Source organism: Anneissia japonica, unplaced genomic scaffold (genome assembly GCF_011630105.1).
Source record: "Anneissia japonica isolate Jap-2015-1 unplaced genomic scaffold, ASM1163010v1 scaffold3474_len973312_cov172, whole genome shotgun sequence".
Taxonomy (NCBI): domain Eukaryota; kingdom Metazoa; phylum Echinodermata; class Crinoidea; order Comatulida; family Comatulidae; genus Anneissia; species Anneissia japonica.
In genome coordinates, this window is record NW_022747780.1 from 521,739 (window position 1) to 542,223 (window position 20,485).

Here is a 20,485-nt window from a genome sequence, read left to right on the forward strand (position 1 = left end):
GAAATACAAATTTTATTTATTTAGGTACACGGCACATGCAGCAAGGATTGTCAATAGCGAATATATCACTGTCCTACTTGTAGGTGACAATCCCTTTTGCAAGACAAACATACACACGATGCTTCACACAAACTAAATCTCAATATGAGAAGTTGTTTTGGTAGTGAGAAAACTGATTTGAACCCAGGACCCTGGTATTGGGAGGCAAGTATCCTTTTTACACTGAGAGCTGTACGCAAACTTTGGTTTTTCCAGTGTGCTTCCAAAAACCTATGCACTGCTTTTATACCACAATATCCTCAGTTTTAATATTGCTTTTTACAAACGATTGGAGTTGAGCTGTACAAAAAAAGGATTTTTTTTTTTTTAGCCAAAGATGGTTGGTGGGCCGCACACGTAAGGATTTTAGTTATTTTCGCGAGCTGTAACAGAATCACCATCTGGCTGCATGTGGCCTGTGGGCTGCACTTTGCCCACCTGTGTTTTAATCAAACACTGTCATTTCCCTATTATTTTTGTATATAGCCCACAACCTCTCACTATCAAGGCAATTGTCACACTAACAACAGACAGCCACACCATAGCAGCACCATCTAAACTTCAGATGCATTCTCTCGTACAACTGACTTTGCCCTTAACTGCTCGGCCAACTAACTCTAATAGGAACTATGGTTAAGCTTCTAACTAGCTTGTATACATACAATGCTATATCTCATCTACTATTCTTTTCTTACCATTCATTTGTTCTCTTAGCTTTTCTTCCAACTTCACTCCTTTCCTCTCCAAGTCATTTTGTTTGATTTCAATTTCTTTCAATTCCCGCTGGATAACAAGGGTGTCAACATGGTGCTTTTCCACCTGGAAAGATACACAGAATTAAGATTAAATTGGAAAGTAATTTTTTTTTTCATATTTAAACTTACAAGACTCCCTGAGTAAGAGTCAGGCGTGGTGCAAGGAATTTTGACAGCTTAGTAAGGCATGCTTTTTCACTTTATTTATTTATTGTAAATTTTTCATTGTTAATTCTTTGTTCGTTTGTTTATTGATTGATTAATTTTTTTTTCCTGGACCCCCAGCTAGCAAAGCCCCTGGCAAGCGTAGAAAAGACGAAAGCCAAATTACAAACTCATTCTTTATAATAATAGGCATCTCCAAATGAGGAAAAGCATCACAAATATTATACATTGCAAGTATGGATAAACTTGGTCAGATACGTTGTTTATTTTAGTAACACTGACATTTGACCCTTATAGATTAGGTCCATGCTCATGGTTTGCATGGGTGAAGTAAAAAAAAGAATTTTAAAAATGTATAAAAACATAAATAAAAATACTGCAAGGACCAACTTGTACTTACCTTTGGCCGTTTTTTCCTAAACATATCTAATAATTCCTGTTTGAATACTAGCCGAATTTCAGAATCAATTCATTTAAATATAGGCCTATCAAATGTCAGTGAGAGTGAAACCAGTGATCGTTAGAATTCAATTATAGAGAAATTGATTATACAATTGTATATTACATACAGATACCATTGTTCTTTTCAAACTGTAGAAGAAGAATTACTTTCTATAACCATAAGTTTTGCAAAAAAATCTGAACAATTCAAATTATATAAACATAATATGAAGAGTTTCTAATACCATTATATATTTTTTTTCTGATGCTAAAGTAGTGTTTTTAATGATTTTGTTATTTTTATGGCATTATTCAGTATTGATGAAAAAGAAGTTTTGATGAGTCAAGTACTGTAAATCCATGTGAAAATAAACTATATGAATACTGATTGCTTTCTAAAGCCTTGATTGACTCTTTCAATAATTTATATTGGAAAGTATATTATTTATGAAAAACTTAATGAGCACACTTGGTAAACAATTCAGGGTAAACATATTTTATTCATTGTACTTTCCATGATTTTAGATGATGATTGTGATCACTCAAAATTAGAAATATGTTTAAACATTATTTTGCGTGGAGAGGTGAAATTTGTCCTTAAAAATACATTGATGACACAGTTGCAGCCATGAAAACAAAAAGACTACATTTTCCCAAAATACAAGAATCCCTGAATCCAATCTACTTGGAAATAGAGAAACATGTTCCCTCTATAATGCTGTCTCTTATACACATCTAGATGTGTATAAGAGACAGGGGGTTGGGTGGGTGGCGGTGTGTGCGAAATTTGTCCTTAGAAAAACATTAGTGACACAGTTGCAGCTATGAAAACAAAAAGAGTAGATTTTCCAAGATAAAATAAGAAAATCCCTGAATCCAATCTACCGGGAAATACTGAAACACGTTCCATCTATTATGCAGACTTAATTTGACCATCTTTAACACAATAACATTTTATGATACTTTGCTCTACGTTATGACTTACCTCTCGTTTTATGAGGGGAGGCGGAGGCGCTTTAAATGTCTTTTGAGATTTCCGCTTCCTGGCTATGTCCTAGGAGAAAAAAACAAAAACACATTAAACAATTACATATTTCCATAAAACAACGCCTTATAGAAGAGCTTGGAATTGTTTTCCAATCTTCAATTTTCTCCTTATCGTGTCTACATACTTGCTAGATACTTTGTTTCAGTCAGACCTGGACACAGTTTCTAGCACAATCATTGCACTCTGCCAGGCCAGGTCCGGTCCATCAGATGGCATGATGAAAATGGTTGAAGATTTAGATGTTGACTATCTTGTGTGTGTTTTGGTGGTGGTAGAATTAGCATTACCCAGGGCTGCAACGAGGATGCTTCTACCATTACAATGAAGATGTAGTGTTTATTATTATTTTGTGAAATACACTAGAATACAAATTGATTAAATGCAAATATCATCATATTTGTAACTAAATCTGGTCATAAATTAATAATTTGTTCGCAATAAAAATCTGACTTACAGGGGTCCCACCAGGTGTTCGGTTAATTCCATTTTGATTTACACGTAATTGACTGAAAGAAAAAAAAAAAGACAGAAATATTAAAATGATAGTTCTGAAAACAATATCTGTATTGCTATTAACAAAAAACAATGATGTATAATAGTTTGTGTTGATAATCATTTATTCATGTTTATGTAAGTTCTTTTTTTAGATCCAACAAGTACACTCCTCAATTACAGTGCTTTGGAACAATGCTTTATCCATGCATTTATGACAATTAGGGAATGGAGTGTTTAATAATAAAATTTCATGACATAATTAATGTCTAAATTCCTGATGATGACATAGCTAATGTCAAATTATCGAATCCCAACATGATGGCATGCATTTCGATATTTTGATTACGTATTACACTAACAGGTATAGTCTATAAATTAGGCAAATTTAAACCATTTGTCATTTTGCTTATATTGTGCTGTTTGGTGATTATATTTTATTGTAATGCAAACATTTTACCTTAATGCTACATCTTTGCATGCACTGCTTTAATACCTTATCATTAAACCAATAAATACATTAAAATAAAGTATTACTACCTTGGGGATGCTGGTCGTATGTTTCCATTATCCTTTCCTTGCAACATCTTCTGCTGCAACTTCTGAAACTCCAGTTGGCCATCGTCACCCGCTTTTGGCGGAGGTGGTGCTTTACGGTCTTTCTTCTTTGCTTGCCTCGGAGGTGGAGTTAATCCTCCTGCCGCACCTGGTGACTGACCAGGAGGCGCCTTGGGGCGTGGCGGTGCACGTCGTTTCTTCTGTTTCAATGTGGATCGATCACGTTGCATTTCTTTAAGAATGTCAGTCCTACTCTTCACGGAGTACGAAACCCCAGAGTTTTCCTGGGTTTTAGAGGGTGGTGTTCGCGGCGGGAAGTTTTTTGGTGGCGAGCCAGTAAATGGATTTACTCCCTCATCATATTCCTTATGTTCTTCCTCGTCTTTAAATGGGTTCATAGACTCATCATAATCCTCATCCGAGTCAACCTCTCCAAAAGGGTTATCTCCTGAATAGTCTGAATCCCCCGATTCAGCAAATGGATTTTTGTCTTCATCGTAATTATCATTTTCAGCAACAGTGATTTCAATCTCTGTTTTTGACTCACCCACTTCAATTTTTGTTACGTTCTTTGTGGAGTCTTCTCCTTCACTACTTGTTTGGTTTGTTGGCTCATTTTTAACATCTTTCTCCGAGTTCTTTTCATCCACTTTGCCCTTCTCTTCAAGGTCTAACTTGCCCTTTTCATCAACTTCAACTCCTTCCATATCATCTTTGTCCTTTTCATTATCTTTTTCATATTCTTTCTTTTTGTTTTCTTCAGTTTCATGTACTTTCTTGCTCTTGTCTTCACCTCTTTGTATCCCATCTGCTGGCGTCACTTCTTTCTCGACAACACTCACAACACTTGTTTCTATAGTTTTTGAGCTGTTTTGTTTAACATTATCATCTGTTTCTGCTGGTTTTTCAGTCTTTTTCATTGCAAGTGGTGATTTCAACCCTCCCTTTTTTCGCGGTGGAGCTTCTAAATTGCTGGGGGAACCTTGATTAGTTATAAATGGGGAATCTTTCACTGCCTTGGGGGTTGATTTTTGGCGAGGTGGTGGAGTTAGTATTTCAGAGCTGGAGGTCATGTTCTCACGACTTGAGGTAGAACTTAAACTGTCTTTACTACCAAAGCTTGAGGAATCATAATCACTTCTGACAGCTGCCAGTGATTTCATCAGACCCTTCCTGGTATCATCCGTCCCTTGAAACCTTTCACGCGATGTCTGTGCTGCAAGGAGATGAGGATGCAGTGAAACTGTTGGTAGCTTTACTCCTCCAACTGGTTTCTGCACCAAATCTGGCTTTCCAGCAGGATCTGGTTTCTGCTGGCGACGTGGAATCTTCGGCGACTCCTTCTGGTTAGGGATCAGATCGATCCTTGATGCCCAGGGATCATCCTCTTTTGCAGGCTCCTTGAATTCTTCAACTGGAGCTTCCACTATCTCCATCTTAACTGGTTTAGCTGACTGACTTTGCCAGATGTCTTCACCACCACTGACAGCTACAGGTTTAGGTGTGGTTTTCACAGAGGCTCTCTCGGAAAAGTTTGCTCGTATTTTCCAGATATCGTTGCCATGATGCAAACATTCAAACTCAGCAGAATTTGTAGTTTTCTTGTATGTTCCTGAACGAAGAGTTGCCTTACATGTTTTACATTTGAAGCACGCTCTGTGAAAGAGTTTGCTTTCGATCACCAACCGCTCCATTAAATAAACCTTTTTACCACATGATATACATTTGTCACCCATTGTGGAGATCTTCCGTGGGGGCTCACTCGGGTCCTATAGGATATAAGCAACAAGAAAGAGATCTGTTAATTATTTCTGATAAACCAAAAGAATAAGTATCTATTCATGTATGCAAATCTGTTATTTATAATTCTGACATAAGGATTAAATTCAAAATGTGTGTTCACTTCAAATACAGGAGAATTCCTCCATTGTGACACCATTATTACAGAACACATTTTTGGCCATGCATTGAGAGAAAATATATCTTTTCACACTGTACCCAACCAATATTCAGGAGATACCCTATTATTATGGGGACCCTAATATATAGAGGTTGTAATATAATATTGTTACTACTAATATGTTACTAATTATAATAAAAGTAGCAGTAATTATAACAGTATAACATTATGTTGGTGCAAAATTAATTACAAGAAAAATTATTTTAAAAAATCCCAAAAAATTACAATAATGATTTATAATATTATGAGTCCAGTACCATTTGAAGAGATGACTTTGTACTGTATAATAACAAACAACTTGATCAGGAAAAAAAATACAAAAACTAAAATTAAATTGCGCGTGCCCCGTCGCACTGCTTTTTTATTGAATTTTGTCGGTTGATGACCGTCAGTGCAGTATGCATCAGCTTAAAATGTCAGCAAGTAGAATTCTCACCTTTGCCACTGATTTTTCTCTTTTTTTGCCAATGTTGGCAATTCCCCCACCTGTCAAGAAAAGAAGACAACATACTCTAAATATATTGTATTTTTCATTTATTCATTGGGGCGCCACCCCTGAGAGTGATTGAAATTATCTATGTATTTTCTACATATTATCAGACTAAAATTGAATAAATAAGCCTTTGAAACCCCCAAATTATCCTACTTTTCGGGAATTTGGCCCAGAACCACTTTTGAAAAATTTTGAGTGACATCTGACCATGCCCACTTTGCTCTTGCCAGGAAAGTTATGTCACTCCTGTTGGGACTTCGAGACCTCAGACTCCCTCCCCCCAGGAAAATCCTGGCGCCCCTCCTGATCATTTTATGAGACGTAAGCTAGACAATTGACCTGGTATTTCCTGGTCCTTGGGTATAAACTCAACCTCTTTTCCTATCTCAACTTGACTGCATGTTAAAGGGGCAGTCATAAACCCACAGAACTATGGCAATGTGATAAAAAAAAATCATGTCTGGTGGAAGAGAATGGTATACAAAAGATTTTCCTCCCTCATGTTGTTCCCTGCTTTATGCCTACAAAGAGTGTTGGTTGAGGAAGCAAAAATATAGACATATAAATATAATAACATAGAATTATAGAATAAGATAATGAATTAAATTTTTTTGCATATGTAATTCTATTAGCTGTACACTACTATAAATATTTGGGCTTATTGTCCCATTTTTAACAAAGAGCTTTGCGGATTAACAACACTGCCAATGCTTTATTTTTTTTTTAAATTCTTGTATGTTCTACAGAAAAATAATAATACTGTACTATCATCATAATATCATACAGTTAATATTAAGATATATAAAATAAATGTACAGATTATATATGTATATAATATATGGGCCATTCAAACTGTTTTTATCAATATTTATTATAATCCCACTGACATTGTTTTGAAGAAAGATGATCTTTTTTTGCAGGATGATTATTCTTGCTTATTCATGCTTGTAGTTTATTTGAGCTGAACCTCAATAACCTTGATTATTAGCAGGAAGGCACCAGAACAAACATACCACTTTTATACGAATTTGTCCAATTACTTAGTACAAAATGAAATTGTATAGATTTTAATATACTAAATGGATGAAATGAACAACAAAATTAATATTTGAATTGATAAAGCATATTATTTGAATGGGAAAAAAATATTAGGCCAAATTAAAAAAACTACTAGTTTCTCGTCCCCTCGAGCATTCTATTTTCTCTGCCTCACCAACTTTTTTTTATATAGAAAATAAATGTACAGATTATATATGTTCTCCTGGTATATGGGCCATTCAAACTGTTTTTATCAATATTAATTCGCATCGATAGGATGCATCTTAAGTTTATTAGGTTTTTTGAAAAATGTTTTAATCGCCCTTGTAAATTAATGTGTCCTAGGAATAGATTTTTATTTCACAATATGGTTTTTCTCTATAAATGTGTTAACTCGTACTTTAGTGATCTTGTACATCTGTTTGGTTTGCATGTTAATTCTAGAAGTCTTCGTTCCTGTCCTACCTTTAATGTCCCCTTTTGTAGAGTTGATGTCTGTAAACGTAGTTTTATTTCTAGACTTTCTCTTCAATATAATTCTCTTATTTTAACCGCTAATATTGACATTTTTCACAATAGTTTGTCTATATTTCGTTCTATTATTATTAATCATTTGAATAGGCGAGATTTTTGTACTCTTTCGTCTATATATTTGATATATTTAAATTTTATATATTTTACCAGCCTGTTAGTGGTGATGATTTGCTGTTGGTCTGATGAAATGAAATAAATAAATAATAAATATACCTTTATTTTACGAAATGTACAAAAATCTGGCTGACTCATATCAGGAAAAATTCCACTCGCGATCGTGCGTTGTTAGGGATACATATGTTATGAATCATGTCTAGTGCTTCTTTTATTTGCTTTCAATGTATCTACTTGTTAAAAGTGAAGATGCAGAAGCTATTTCCCCATCAACCATCTTTGATTTGCCATCCCAGAGTAAAAAAAAAAGTGCCCTCGTTACCTTTTTTTTCAAAATATTAGGACGAGTAACTACATTTTTTTTTACTTGGAATTATTGATCATGGAGACTATTTATAACATGATATTTTATATCAAGGAAATGAATAGGCCTACATACTCATTAATATAGCGGTATACATATAGTTAATAGTGATGGATGATGTAAAGGCTATAAAAAATGATCGAATATTAATGAAATGGCCTTGCAACATGATGATAATGTGCATGAACTTTAACCTCCATTAGTGGCACACTTATCATGTGCCCAGGCGGCGACGGCCAGATCAAAACAGGATGAATATAAACAGACATGCTAACATATTCAAATTCCCCCTTCATGAATACCCCACAGATGTTTAATTAAAACATCCTGGGTGACTTTACATTTTTCCTTCCCCTTCTTTAATATATTTTTTTTTGGGAGGGGTATATTCACATATTTCCTTTTATTTTTGCCTTTTATATACCATACTCCTACTTATAGTAAGTGAAATTTTCGCTGCCACTTGGATTGACACATCCTTGGTGTATGTTGAACTTCCCTCCTTCCCCTTTAATAAAGAGGGAGGGGGAAATATTCACATTACCTTCTTCCCCCTAATCAATTTTATACTAGCAACATCTTCAGCGTTTTTTTTTTAATTAGTTGTAATGCGTTACAGTTGGCACTGTGTGCTTTCTTTTTCAAGACAATAGTAATTGACCTGATTAAAACATTAATTAGATAGACTAAAAAAAGTAAATAATTAATTCCTGTTGTTAACCAAACAAAGCTACCTCCTGCCTATTACACGCATACAGTACATTACTTTATATGTAACATGACAATTTTATATTCCATTTTAATGTGATGGTATTATTTTTATTATAATATTATGCTCCATAATTAAATATGGTTCACCCCTATAATTCTAGACCCCTCTAATTCTGAGACCAAGCACTGAGTAACAATCTTCAATCTTTTAACACAAAACTAACACTCAAATTGAAGACCGAACGTCAAGACAACCCTAAATTTTCAGGTCCCAAGTAAAAAATATTATTACCATTACTCAGTGGCAGATTCATGGGATAGGGGGAGGGGTGGGTGCAAGCCGGCCCCACCCCCTAACTTTTTCAAAATTATAAATAAGAAAAGGAAAATTATATAAATTAAATTTAGGTCTGAGAATGCCATTTCCAGCAATCTAGGGGTGCTATCAAATCTTCTTACCGCACCTCCAACATTGGTGGGAATAAGGTGGCCTAGACTCTCCATGTGTGAAAGTCCCCTCCCAGGGCCCCACCCCCCCCCCTCTCTAATTCAAATTTCTAGATCTGCTACTATTACTATATATCACAATTTCATTATCACTATCAATTAATAGACCCATTGTCTATATTAGAACAGCGTTGGTACCGTGTACAATAGTGTTTTGCTGCAGTGACATCTCGCTGCTGGCGACTCGCTGCTGCTGGCAATGACTCGCTGCTGGCGAATCGATCTGTGCATGTGTTTAAAATGGTATTTATTTCCGAAAACAGTATGCCAGTCTACAACAAGTGTCGCCTAAATTTAATAATTAGCACGTTGAAATAGGCTAGTAAATAAGTTTAACTGGGTTCGTAAATAATATTGGCCTCAAAATATTGTGGCTGAGACATGAGCCGATTAAACGTAGAAATAGGAAACCTAGAAATATAGTAAACACGCTGAATAGTACTCCAGCGTCACGACATGCGGACGTTGGTATGAGTAGGTTAATCTACAAACGTCGCCTAAAGTAATTGATTTTACCTGGCAGAACGAAAGAAGGAAAGTCCGCTTTTTGGTTGTCTTAGGCGCAGGTTTTTTGACAAACAATGACCTTTCAGAGGTCAAATTGCTGTCAAGAATATGAATTGGCTGCTTCGCAGCAATTATTTTATGGACTTGTAATCTTTAATATTAACATTAACACTATTACTATAATTATCATAATTACTATAATTATTATTATTGTTGCATTTTTCTCTTATCTTAAAGAGAGTACAAAACAACTACTTTTGTGAACTCCTCTTCCTTTCCTTGAAAAAGTACATAATAATACCAAACAATGATTATTGTTAAGTTAAGATCATCATCTGTCTTTTTTATAGTAAATACTGTACCATAGCACACTGTATGTTTAGTTTTGTACTCTTTATAAAAATGATGAAATTAAAAGATTAGTTAGATCAAATATTACAGGAGTGTGAATACTCAGTATACGGCTTTAAATACTTGAGAAAAAAAAATCGCAAGTGATTTGTGTGGGAATCGAACCCACAACCTCTAGATAACTAGCCTGGCACCATAACCACTAGATTACCAAGCTTGTTCATAGTGACTAGTGTTGAATTGGACTGCCCTGGTAGAACGTCAGATAGGGCACAACATTACTCCTACCGTTTAAAGAATAGTTCTTTGTTTAACTAACTACTGATTTCATTAATTGTCTATCATTAACTATTATTTAATCTAAAAATTTATATAAAAGATTTAATCTTACCATAATTGTGGTATTCTCTTATTAATGGCAAACTCCTCATGATCCTAGCCTCATCATAGCTTCATGTATAATTTACAACTCATGAGCCCCATGCTCTAACATGAAGTACACTACCCAGAATGCAATGGCACGTTACATAGTTTTTTTTCCCTTGTTCATCACTTCATGAGTTAATTAATTAAAAGGTCAGTACATCCTGAATATAGCAAATATGACAAGCTAAATCTACAATCCTATCACTTGAAATGTCTGATCTTAGTATGAGCTGGTAAAACTTGATAAAAATAGAAAGAACTTAATTTGAAGAGAAAGAAGGAAGAAACGGGTGTGGTATTCAGGGTGCTTGCTTAAGCAACTGTCTCCCTTTATGGGGTATAATTTTTGGATCTTTCAAAAAACCTGAAAATTTTTATTTTAGGCCAGTGAGCTTAACTTGGTCATCTGCCCAACTCACCCCCTGGAAGACCCCACTGGAAACAAGTCTTCAGACTCAGTGGGTTATTGTTGGTGTGATTCGCACCAAAAATACCCCTCTTTGCATATTTTTTCAAACCGCTACATAACATTACTGCTGATTTCAACCTAAATTTTGCTAAAAAATAAATAATAAAGTATAGTAAATATTCTAAATTATGCCTACTGTATTTCTTACCAGTTTTTGTTTGTATATTCTGAAATTGTATAAATTGAAAAATACCTCTGCCAAACTAGAACTGATAAATTGTGTTCAAAATAAATCCATTTATCATACAGTACAATAAAGCCTATACTGTAATTTGGGTTAGCTTCCTCATTCAATGACCAAGACAAAAAAAAATGAAATCTGTGTTCAAAATGATTGTTTCTAACTACTGGAATTTTAAATTTTAATTTATTCCATATTATGGCTTTATAGTAAGTTGGCCCTTTTTGACATGAGCCAATCAAAAATAAATTTAAACAGGACATCATCTATAAAGTTGTTTCATGCCAACTTGATCGGATAATAGGAACTTATAAGCAATCTATTGGAAGCCACTTTCTCAAGTTCTACTTGACTGATGTAAAGATATCCAAATACAAAATAATTCAATTCAATGCAATTCAAATTTTGCTCTACAGTAGTACTACTTTCAAACTTCAGGCAGACACAAAATAAATTTTGTGTCTGATAACGTCACAGCCACATGTTACATAACAAAAATAATTTTTTAAACATTCTTTTCAATTGGATTTTTGTTTCTAGCTATTTCTTTAATCAACAATATTTTCAAATTTAAGCACTCTTTCTTTTTTCTTTTTTTTTTTTAAGTCCTCTTTTTTTTTTAGTAGTACAGTAATTAACATAACCAGATTTTGAAGAGGACACTCGTGCCTGGCGCCGTCAGCAACATCCTGTGGACTAGTACACTCGTCGCTGGCAGTCAACGTGTTAACACCCTTTGATTGCTATGGTAGGGATGTGATGCTTTAGAAAAACACATATTAAGCAATTGAAGATTTCTATCCAAGCATTCTTTTTTATGCTGTTGTTTTATAAGTAAATCTTTTCTTCCCAAATGAATTGTGCATATCCATTCAAAAGTAAAAATAGCTTGAATGATGGTAAGCAGGCAAAAGAAGGAAAAACAAAAAGATAGTGGTATGCAAGACTAAAGAAAAAGGTTTGGTATTCATCAAAAATCATGCAGCATTGCCATACACCGTACTGCTTTAAAAGAATATTTTTTGTACCTGTCCATCATGTATTTAATCCGAAATAATATCAATAAAATATAATGTAAATACATATTAAAAACACTGTTCCTTTTACTTCTCATTCAGTGATTGAATCGTGAGCTAAAAGGCGTTTGTGAAAGGACCGTAAAAGATGCAACGGCCCAATACAGTCTCAATCAGTTCAGTCCCCAGTCTCTACCCTCCGTCTCCTACGTCCCCTGCCTATAGTCCCCTCAGTCCCTCATTCTCAGTGTCAATCTTGAGCCAGTCAAAACAGATATTAACAGGCGATACAATATCCTATACAGGATCAATTCAAAACTTAAGCACTTTAGTCTTAATATTTATTACTGCAATCTCCTCTACGCATAGCATATGCAGCTTTATCATGGCTCCCATGTTACCCTTTCTATATTAATTTAATTTATAAGTACTTTTGAAGAAAAAAAAATAAAATTGCAACTGTAATAATCTATGGTAGCACTGGTCACAGAATTATTAAAATTAGAAATTATTTCCTATAAAATTGGTTTAAATTTTGCTAAAACACTTAGAAATATAAAGTCTTTGCAGTTTATGATTATTATAATTAGAAAGTATTTCCTATAAAAATAATTTATTACAAGAACACTTAGAAAGACAAATTCTTAGCAGTTATGGTTTGAAACATAAAAATTATTCTAACAATTTTATTTGCATTCAAAATCATATGCCATTTTAAAAGAAAATATTTAAAAAATAAAAATAACTAATCATGTAAAATGATCAAGCCTAGCAAAAGGAAATTAAATCAACAAAAAACAAAAATAATTTCAGTAATTAAATTACAAGCCAGCTTGCATCAAAATAATATAAAATTAATATAACTAATATTACTGAAAATGATCATGCCTGGCCAATCAAATCACTTGACCAAATATGGGTATTACCACCTTTATGCAAATGAGGTAACCATGCATACTGCTATTGTCTATTAATTATGTGCTTCATAGGTCAAGATGCATGCAATTCATATTCTATGAACATAACAAAATTATATCAGGTTGATGACTAGCAATCAATCCCTCAGAACATACCTTTTGGACGTTTCTTTGCTGAAAATTTTAAAAGATACACCTGTGTTTTATTCCATACTCAATGTAATTTATTATTCGTAACACAATATACAGAGAAAGTTTTCTTCAGACACAGTCGATCGAGAGAGGAAATAAGACAAAATTGTCATTTCCTCTGATCAAATTTCGATGTAGAAAAAAAGACAAGAATAAAATATTGTAAATAAATAAGAATCATGATTTGAGATCGCTTTATTCACTATGATTTCAAAATTCAACAGATACAGTATAAAATAGTAATTCACTAGAGAATTAATGATGCAATACTCTATAGTAACTTACTATATTTATTCATATTTTTTTTTACTACACTTGATGCTTGGATACCCCTGACTTATGTGCCTTCATTTCTTTTTTTGTTTATTTTTATCATTTGTACATCCGCTGATGTATTCAACACATGTCATCCTTGTAATATTTACTCTCAAAATGGTTTTGACACAAGAATTTAAGGTCGTTTTTTTTATGTAATACAAAACTTTTAAAATATGCTTCAAACTTTCTATGCTTGAAATATAACTTTTAAATCGAATCGAATGGAGCACTTGAGATGAAATTAGTCTTACTCAGATTATCAAAATTTAATTTGAAATATTGTTTAAAAAAAATCTGAATGAATTTATTCTCTACAATTAGCCTTCCTGTATTCTTCTCTTTATTAATTCACCTCTGCTTTTTAAAATGTCCTTCACTTTAATCCCTTTCCTCTTTTCCTACAGTATTACTTTCCCTCCTTTTAACCCCTTACAGAATGTGTTTTAATATTACCAACAATTCAAGGGTTTTAAGTATGTACTTTTGCAGATATATTTACAGTACAGTACATTTTTAAAATGGTAGCATCTTATGTCAAGAAAATAATTAGAAATCTTCTAGCCCATGTGTATTTACAACATAATATAATGTAATATAATACAGGATTGTTAAATATAATATAATCTAAGATTATAATGAGATGTAATATAATAACTAGATTTTCTAGTCAATGGCTGCCAATAACTGATATATTTTCAGTGGCTAAATTTATTATTATTATGGAACCTGCAACTACTTTATAAAATTTTGTACAAATTCAAGGGGATTTCCCCTCATAGTAGCCCTGCTCTCTTGGGTCTAAATATAGCCACACACTGTTTTATTATTGCTTATATTGGATCAAATTTGCAAAGGGCAAAGAACCAATTTTTTAAAAATGCAAATAATGTTTTATGACAATCCACATAACATGACAATAATAGAAAAATATATATAATGAAATCCAACTAAAAACATGTGCTGACAGAATTAATTTAATTATAGCAAACATGGAATTTAATGTATGTATATAAAATGTGACAGAGAAGAATGTGTTGGACTACAGTAAGGCTCAGACCATGTCCTTTGCAATACAAAATATTTACAGTAGAAGAAGCGTGCATTGTTGCAAGTCTCGCCCAATATTTATATAACTCTTAGGCAAATAAACGTGTCAAGCTTCGGATATATTTTGACACAAGATATTGTACAACGCTGAAAACATTATTTTTTTTTTTTATAGATATCAACCTTAATTGATATATTCATTCGATAATCTCATAATTGTAAACATTTCTTGGTTTGGTTTGGCTTGTGGTTACACCCCTTTTTCTTTTCCCTTTTTTTATTGTTTTACTGACCAGGGTTCAATAAAATTAATTCCTGGTTAGCGACGAGGGCGTAAGTATCCCCATACTGCGGTTTGGGGTGCTGGCTTGGCACTTTCGTCTTTCTTTACTTTAATTCTTTCATATTTCCAAGCATCTCTACACATTGTGTTTACAGTGCATACAGCCTTTTTGTATTTTGCGCTCTATAAATTTAAAACCATATTAACCATTTTAAATATTCAAAAATTTGTATCTCATTATCCTCTCCTGAGTTCATCATACACCCTTTTTATGCCTTAGAAAAATCCGTTGCACAGCACATACAGACTTTTTGTATTTTGCACTATATAAATTTAAAACCATTTTAAGCCATTAACCATTTTTCCCAAGTCTTTACTCAAAAATGTGTATCTATCTCATTATCCTTTTTTTGAGTTCTTACTCATACACCATTTTTGTGTCCTAAAAAAAGTAAGTTGTACAGCATATCAGAAAAGTTTTTTTTTTTTTCCCTAGAGCTTGGCTTTCTCAGTAAAAAGACTTGGTTGTAATTATGTGTACAACCTTATTAAGCTGGCTGCCCACTGATTTTATCTGAGTACAGCATGAATATTTCACAAATTATGTGCATATCCCACATCTGATGGAATTTGCAAAATGATCTATTTATCACGTAATCAAACAAGATTAGTCTGACAGATACAAATTTGTATGCCAGTATTTCAATCACATACAAAAAAAAAAGATCCAAAAAGGCAAAATCATGAAGGGAAACTTGGTCAAGGAGTCTACTGTAATATACCTTGAACATAGGTCACAGATTCTTATTACTATATACCTTGGCCATTATAATATCGTAACACAAAATATGATTAATAATTCATCTTTGCCACCTGTTCAGTTATGAGTACTTCAGCATGAAAACAAAACACGCCTTGACAGAAAAATAAGTTGGTAACAATTAACAAGTTGGCTAGCAAACACAAAGTTTACAATAAGAAAAAATTAAGCATACATGTCAGCCAAAATGATACCAATGCTGATAATAAATGTTTGGAATATAACTGTATGGAATATTATGACATTAAATTGACAGGAAATCTATAATTGTCATAACAAAGTTATGATTTGAGTTGAGTCAAACTTTAAGGACAAAACTGTTTGTATCTACAGGAAATAACAGCTGGCTTAAAGTATGACATTGTAATACCTGGATGATTTTATATTCCCTGTATTTTGTAAAGACTATGTTTTTCAGAGCAAAAATGATACTGTACTGTAATTAGAATTCCCAAAGTTTATCAGGAATGATACAAAATATATTTATGTTATAATGTTAATTTTGAAAAATTAGAATATAAGATGCTTTACTCTTTTGTTGTGGTCACATGACAAGTCTCACTACAACATACTAATTACTTCTGACAGGGAGAATAATTTTATTGGGTTTCAGATGATGATTATGGCAAAACAAAACAGTTTTGATGGGTTCATAACCTACAAACACTGACAGTTTTCCCAAAACAATACATGAAAAAAATTAAAAATTAATTATGAAAAATAAATTGAAGGAAGATTTTGAAATGTTATTCAAATTGGAAGACAGACAAGATGCAAGTGCATAACCTACCTGGTGATTTCCCGTGGAAATAATTATAATATTGTGAGACATATGTAAGGATACTAAGCCGGTCAGGTATTAGCATAGATGCCATGTCCTCAGGGTCGAGCAAGGCAGGGATGCCGAGCTCACGCTCTGCGACCTCAAATGCCTACAAAAACAACATCAATCAAGTAATCAATCAATCAATCAATCATATATTAAAAATGTTAATTAATTGAGATACCTTTTGTTATTACAAATGTTTATTCCTTACTCAAAATTGTTATCAAACATAAAAAACACAAAATGATGAATATGATAACAATAAGTAAACCTTATCAGTATTTATGTTAAGGGTTTAAGTTACCCCCACAGGGGCGTACCGTGGGGGGGTTGATGGGTGCTGTCGACCCCCCCCCTTTTTAAAGAAAGTGCCCTTTAAATATGCTCGCTTCACTCACAAATAACGCACCCCGCGAATTCTGAAAGCTTCACTAAATTGCTCCGAGTTCAGCTTTCCCCCTGCGCTTTCGTTTCGACCCCCCCTTAGATTTTTCACCGTACGCCCCTGCCCCACTACATATAAATGTAGGGTCAAGTGAATGTTGCTGATAGTACAGTAGTTCATGTATTTAATTTAATTTAATTTAATTATTCTGATGACATCACAATATAACCTCCCTATAATTTGTCACAAGCATAGCCATGGCTGAAAAAAAAAACAAAACATTCAAACATCAAAGAATGTAAAAACAATTAAAATAATAAAAATGCACAACTACTCCCTCTCTGAAACCTCAAATGCCTACAAAAACAATATCAATCAAGTAATTAATTAGTACAATCAAATAACCAATAAATCATATAACATATTAAAAATGTAAATTAATTGAGATAATTTTATCAGTACAAATTGTTATTCTTTATTCAAAATTGTTGTCAAATATAAAAAACAACAAATGATACATAACAATCTAGTTGTAAATGAAAGCATTATTGATATTTATGTTTAAGGGTTTAAGTTACCCCCCCCCCACTATAAATGTACAGTAATGTGAATAGTGCCGATATTAATTTATGTTTTTAATTATTATACAATGACATTATAGTATGACCATCATATAGAACTGAAATGACATAAGCATAGACGTGATTTAGGTGAGATGATTGGCCAAGCGGTTTACCGTAGTCCGTGGCTTCAGTGGTGGTGGAAGTCTTTTCGGATAAGCACTTTAAACCCTTGGCCCAGTGTATGCATTTGGCTCGTGTGCACTTGAACCCAGTACATCCTGCGAGAAGAGTAGGGGGTTACCCTGGTATACTGGTATATTAAGTCCCCTGTTGTTAAATGGATACGCCACGTATGACAGTCATTAAGTTCACATTGGCATATCCTTGGCGCTCGTGCCTAAATATATGAAATGAAATGACTAAAGAAGAAAAAAAATTTTCATGCAACAAAAAACATCAAAACAAATAAAAATGCACAACTACTAAACTAGTAACCAAATTATTAAGACAATACAAATATAAAGGAAAATAGACATTAAAGTTCGCAATTATTTTCCATAGTGTGAACTCTGACCCACGAGCCTGCAACTCGTTAGTAAATACTTACTCTTTACAATTGTTGATCAAATGCATTTTGAACAACATGAACATCAGAAAAATGGACAAAATGATGGCTGAACAAACACTTAAAAATAGGAATTTCCACAACCAAAAAACAATAGTCTTTAAGTTACTAAAATTCCATTTGCAGAGAATTTGCAAGAACTGCTACTGTTGACTTCACAAAGGCTTCAAGACTAAAGAATAAAGTTATCTGTGCAATGAACAACAGAGAAATGGTCCAATGGTAATGGTATAAACTAAACCATACCTGTACAAATTTAGTGAATCATCCTCACTCTTGGGGTCCTATACTCAACTTGTTTATAATCTTTTCTTACATCACATTCTTATTAAATGATACTTCAAAAGGAAATGCATTACCTATTTTATTTTAAGTTTACCTCATTCTAAACGAAAAGAAACTTATCTGAGAATTATAAATATTATTATTTTATCACTCATAATAGTTCTTTTTTGAGCTGTTTTAGTCTTATAATACGTGAGAATGGATTACGTTAGAGAATATGGATCAAATGAAACTGCGAATGCTAATACAACTGGAAATGGAGACAATATGTCGAGTGTTCGTGAATGAAGTGAGATCATCAGTGACACGTGTTGTGGTAAACATCCCAAGTTGTTAAAATCACATGCAGAATATTTGAAAGCAATTTCTAGTGACCTAGACAAAATCAAGGCTGAATCACTGTAAAGTGAAAGTCAGAACACAAATAGAAACATATATACACATACATGTATAAATATATAATATATATACAGTATATATATATACATATATATATATATATATATATATATATATAAATAAATAATAATAGCGCTCAATCGTATAAAGCATACGCACTTCAGCAAAAAGTTAAAAGAACTTTATAGTTTATGTTGCTACACTGCAGAACAGTACATTATACATATACCCGAAAGTTTATGTATTTGCCTCAGAACAAAATATTTATTGTATGAGTACTTTCGACCATAGGTATAGGTATAGGAATATATATACCTGCACATACTGATGTAGCTGCATAGGTGAGGCATTAAGAGTTAGATACTGTACACACAAGTGAAAGTATACTATGGCCAATATTTATTTGGAAAGAAAACAGTGTTTTGAGCATAAAGTACAATAGTACAGGTTTATGTATATTAACAAGTACACTTGCCAATTGCAAAATGGAATGATGCTTTTATAAACAAGTATCTTTTTGAAGGTTGGGAAAAGCATGGAGCAGAGTTGTACTGTAGTAGAAATTAAGGGTTGGGAGTAGACGTTTTAATGGTGGGTGTGTGATGACATTGGTAAACTATAAATAATGAGAGTGGATTTAAGGATGTGTGCACGAGGGGTTAATTAAGATGGGTGGAGGGATGGGTGAAGAAATTAACTTCAGACTTGGTGAAAAATTTTAGACTGGCTGGCCCAACAACCCACCATCACTACATACCTAACTAGGGTACCATATACCTCCATTGGAGGAGGGAGTTTTTTTTTTGCAGTTCAGTACTGTTAAATTTAAACTCCTGATGTGATTTGAACCCAGAATTCTGGGTTGGAAGGCAAGCACCTTAACCATCAAGCTCCAGATCCACTAATTACTTCATTGGAAGCAAAGCCTCTTTAAAAGCACTGATTCTATGCATAGGGTTACATTGAATCTTAGTATATTTGAACTGTTGCTATGATGCATCATATGCTGGTATGAATTCTTCTGGAAATAGTGGAATTATTTTCTATTATTTCAGCTCTGAGTCTGTATTAGCAGGCCCGTAGCCAGGTCATTTCAAGGGGGGGTTCTCTGGGCGTGGGGTGCAGGGGCCTGCCTAAGGGCCCCGGTGGGATCGGGGGCGAAGCCCCCGAAGCCAGAGCACCTTTTGTGTTTTAATGGGTCTATAAAATGTTATAAAAGCAGTTATGTTTTGAAAAAGATCTATGTAATAAAAAGGTGGTAATATAATAAAATTATAAAATATTTCGTGAGTGGATTTCCCGTACGATTAAAAATCGTAACGGTACCGCATCGTGAGTGAATTTCCCGTACGATTAAAAATCGTAACGGTACAGGAGTTAGTGCTTCGAACAGGTCATTCCATTCATAGAAGAAACCTTTTGATGGAGAAAGTGTACTTTTTTAGCAAAGGTTTACCTAGGTCGAAACTAACTCCGGCTATATAAAAATTGATTAGAATATTGAAAATGTTATTCGTGTTAATGAATAGATAAAGATTACTAGGCCTAATATCTTCATTTTTATTGATCTAATCTACGTGTATTTACTTTCATAGTTTATATTTAAATATTTAAAATTGTTTATAAATTTATCTAAAATACTATATGAAATAATGT

General features: G+C 33.4%; 1 protein-coding gene across 3 annotated transcripts in view; it reads right to left on the minus strand.

The window, feature by feature from the left end:
• LOC117120619 (MICAL-like protein 1) overlaps positions 1-20,485 on the minus strand; it is a 41,833-nt gene that overhangs the window by 6,002 nt on the left and 15,346 nt on the right. For 2 of the 3 annotated variants that reach the window (XM_033265654.1, XM_033265653.1), the window contains exons 4-10: positions 16,537-16,678; positions 13,243-13,260; positions 5,895-5,944; positions 3,481-5,267; positions 2,903-2,954; positions 2,386-2,454; positions 735-858 (exon numbers count right to left, since the gene is read on the minus strand). In XM_033265654.1, the coding sequence (XP_033121545.1) occupies positions 735-858; positions 2,386-2,454; positions 2,903-2,954; positions 3,481-5,267; positions 5,895-5,944; positions 13,243-13,260; positions 16,537-16,678 (2,242 nt within the window). The remainder of the gene's footprint in view (positions 1-734; positions 859-2,385; positions 2,455-2,902; positions 2,955-3,480; positions 5,268-5,894; positions 5,945-13,242; positions 13,261-16,536; positions 16,679-20,485) is intronic. The other variant, XM_033265655.1, reaches the window with a different exon arrangement.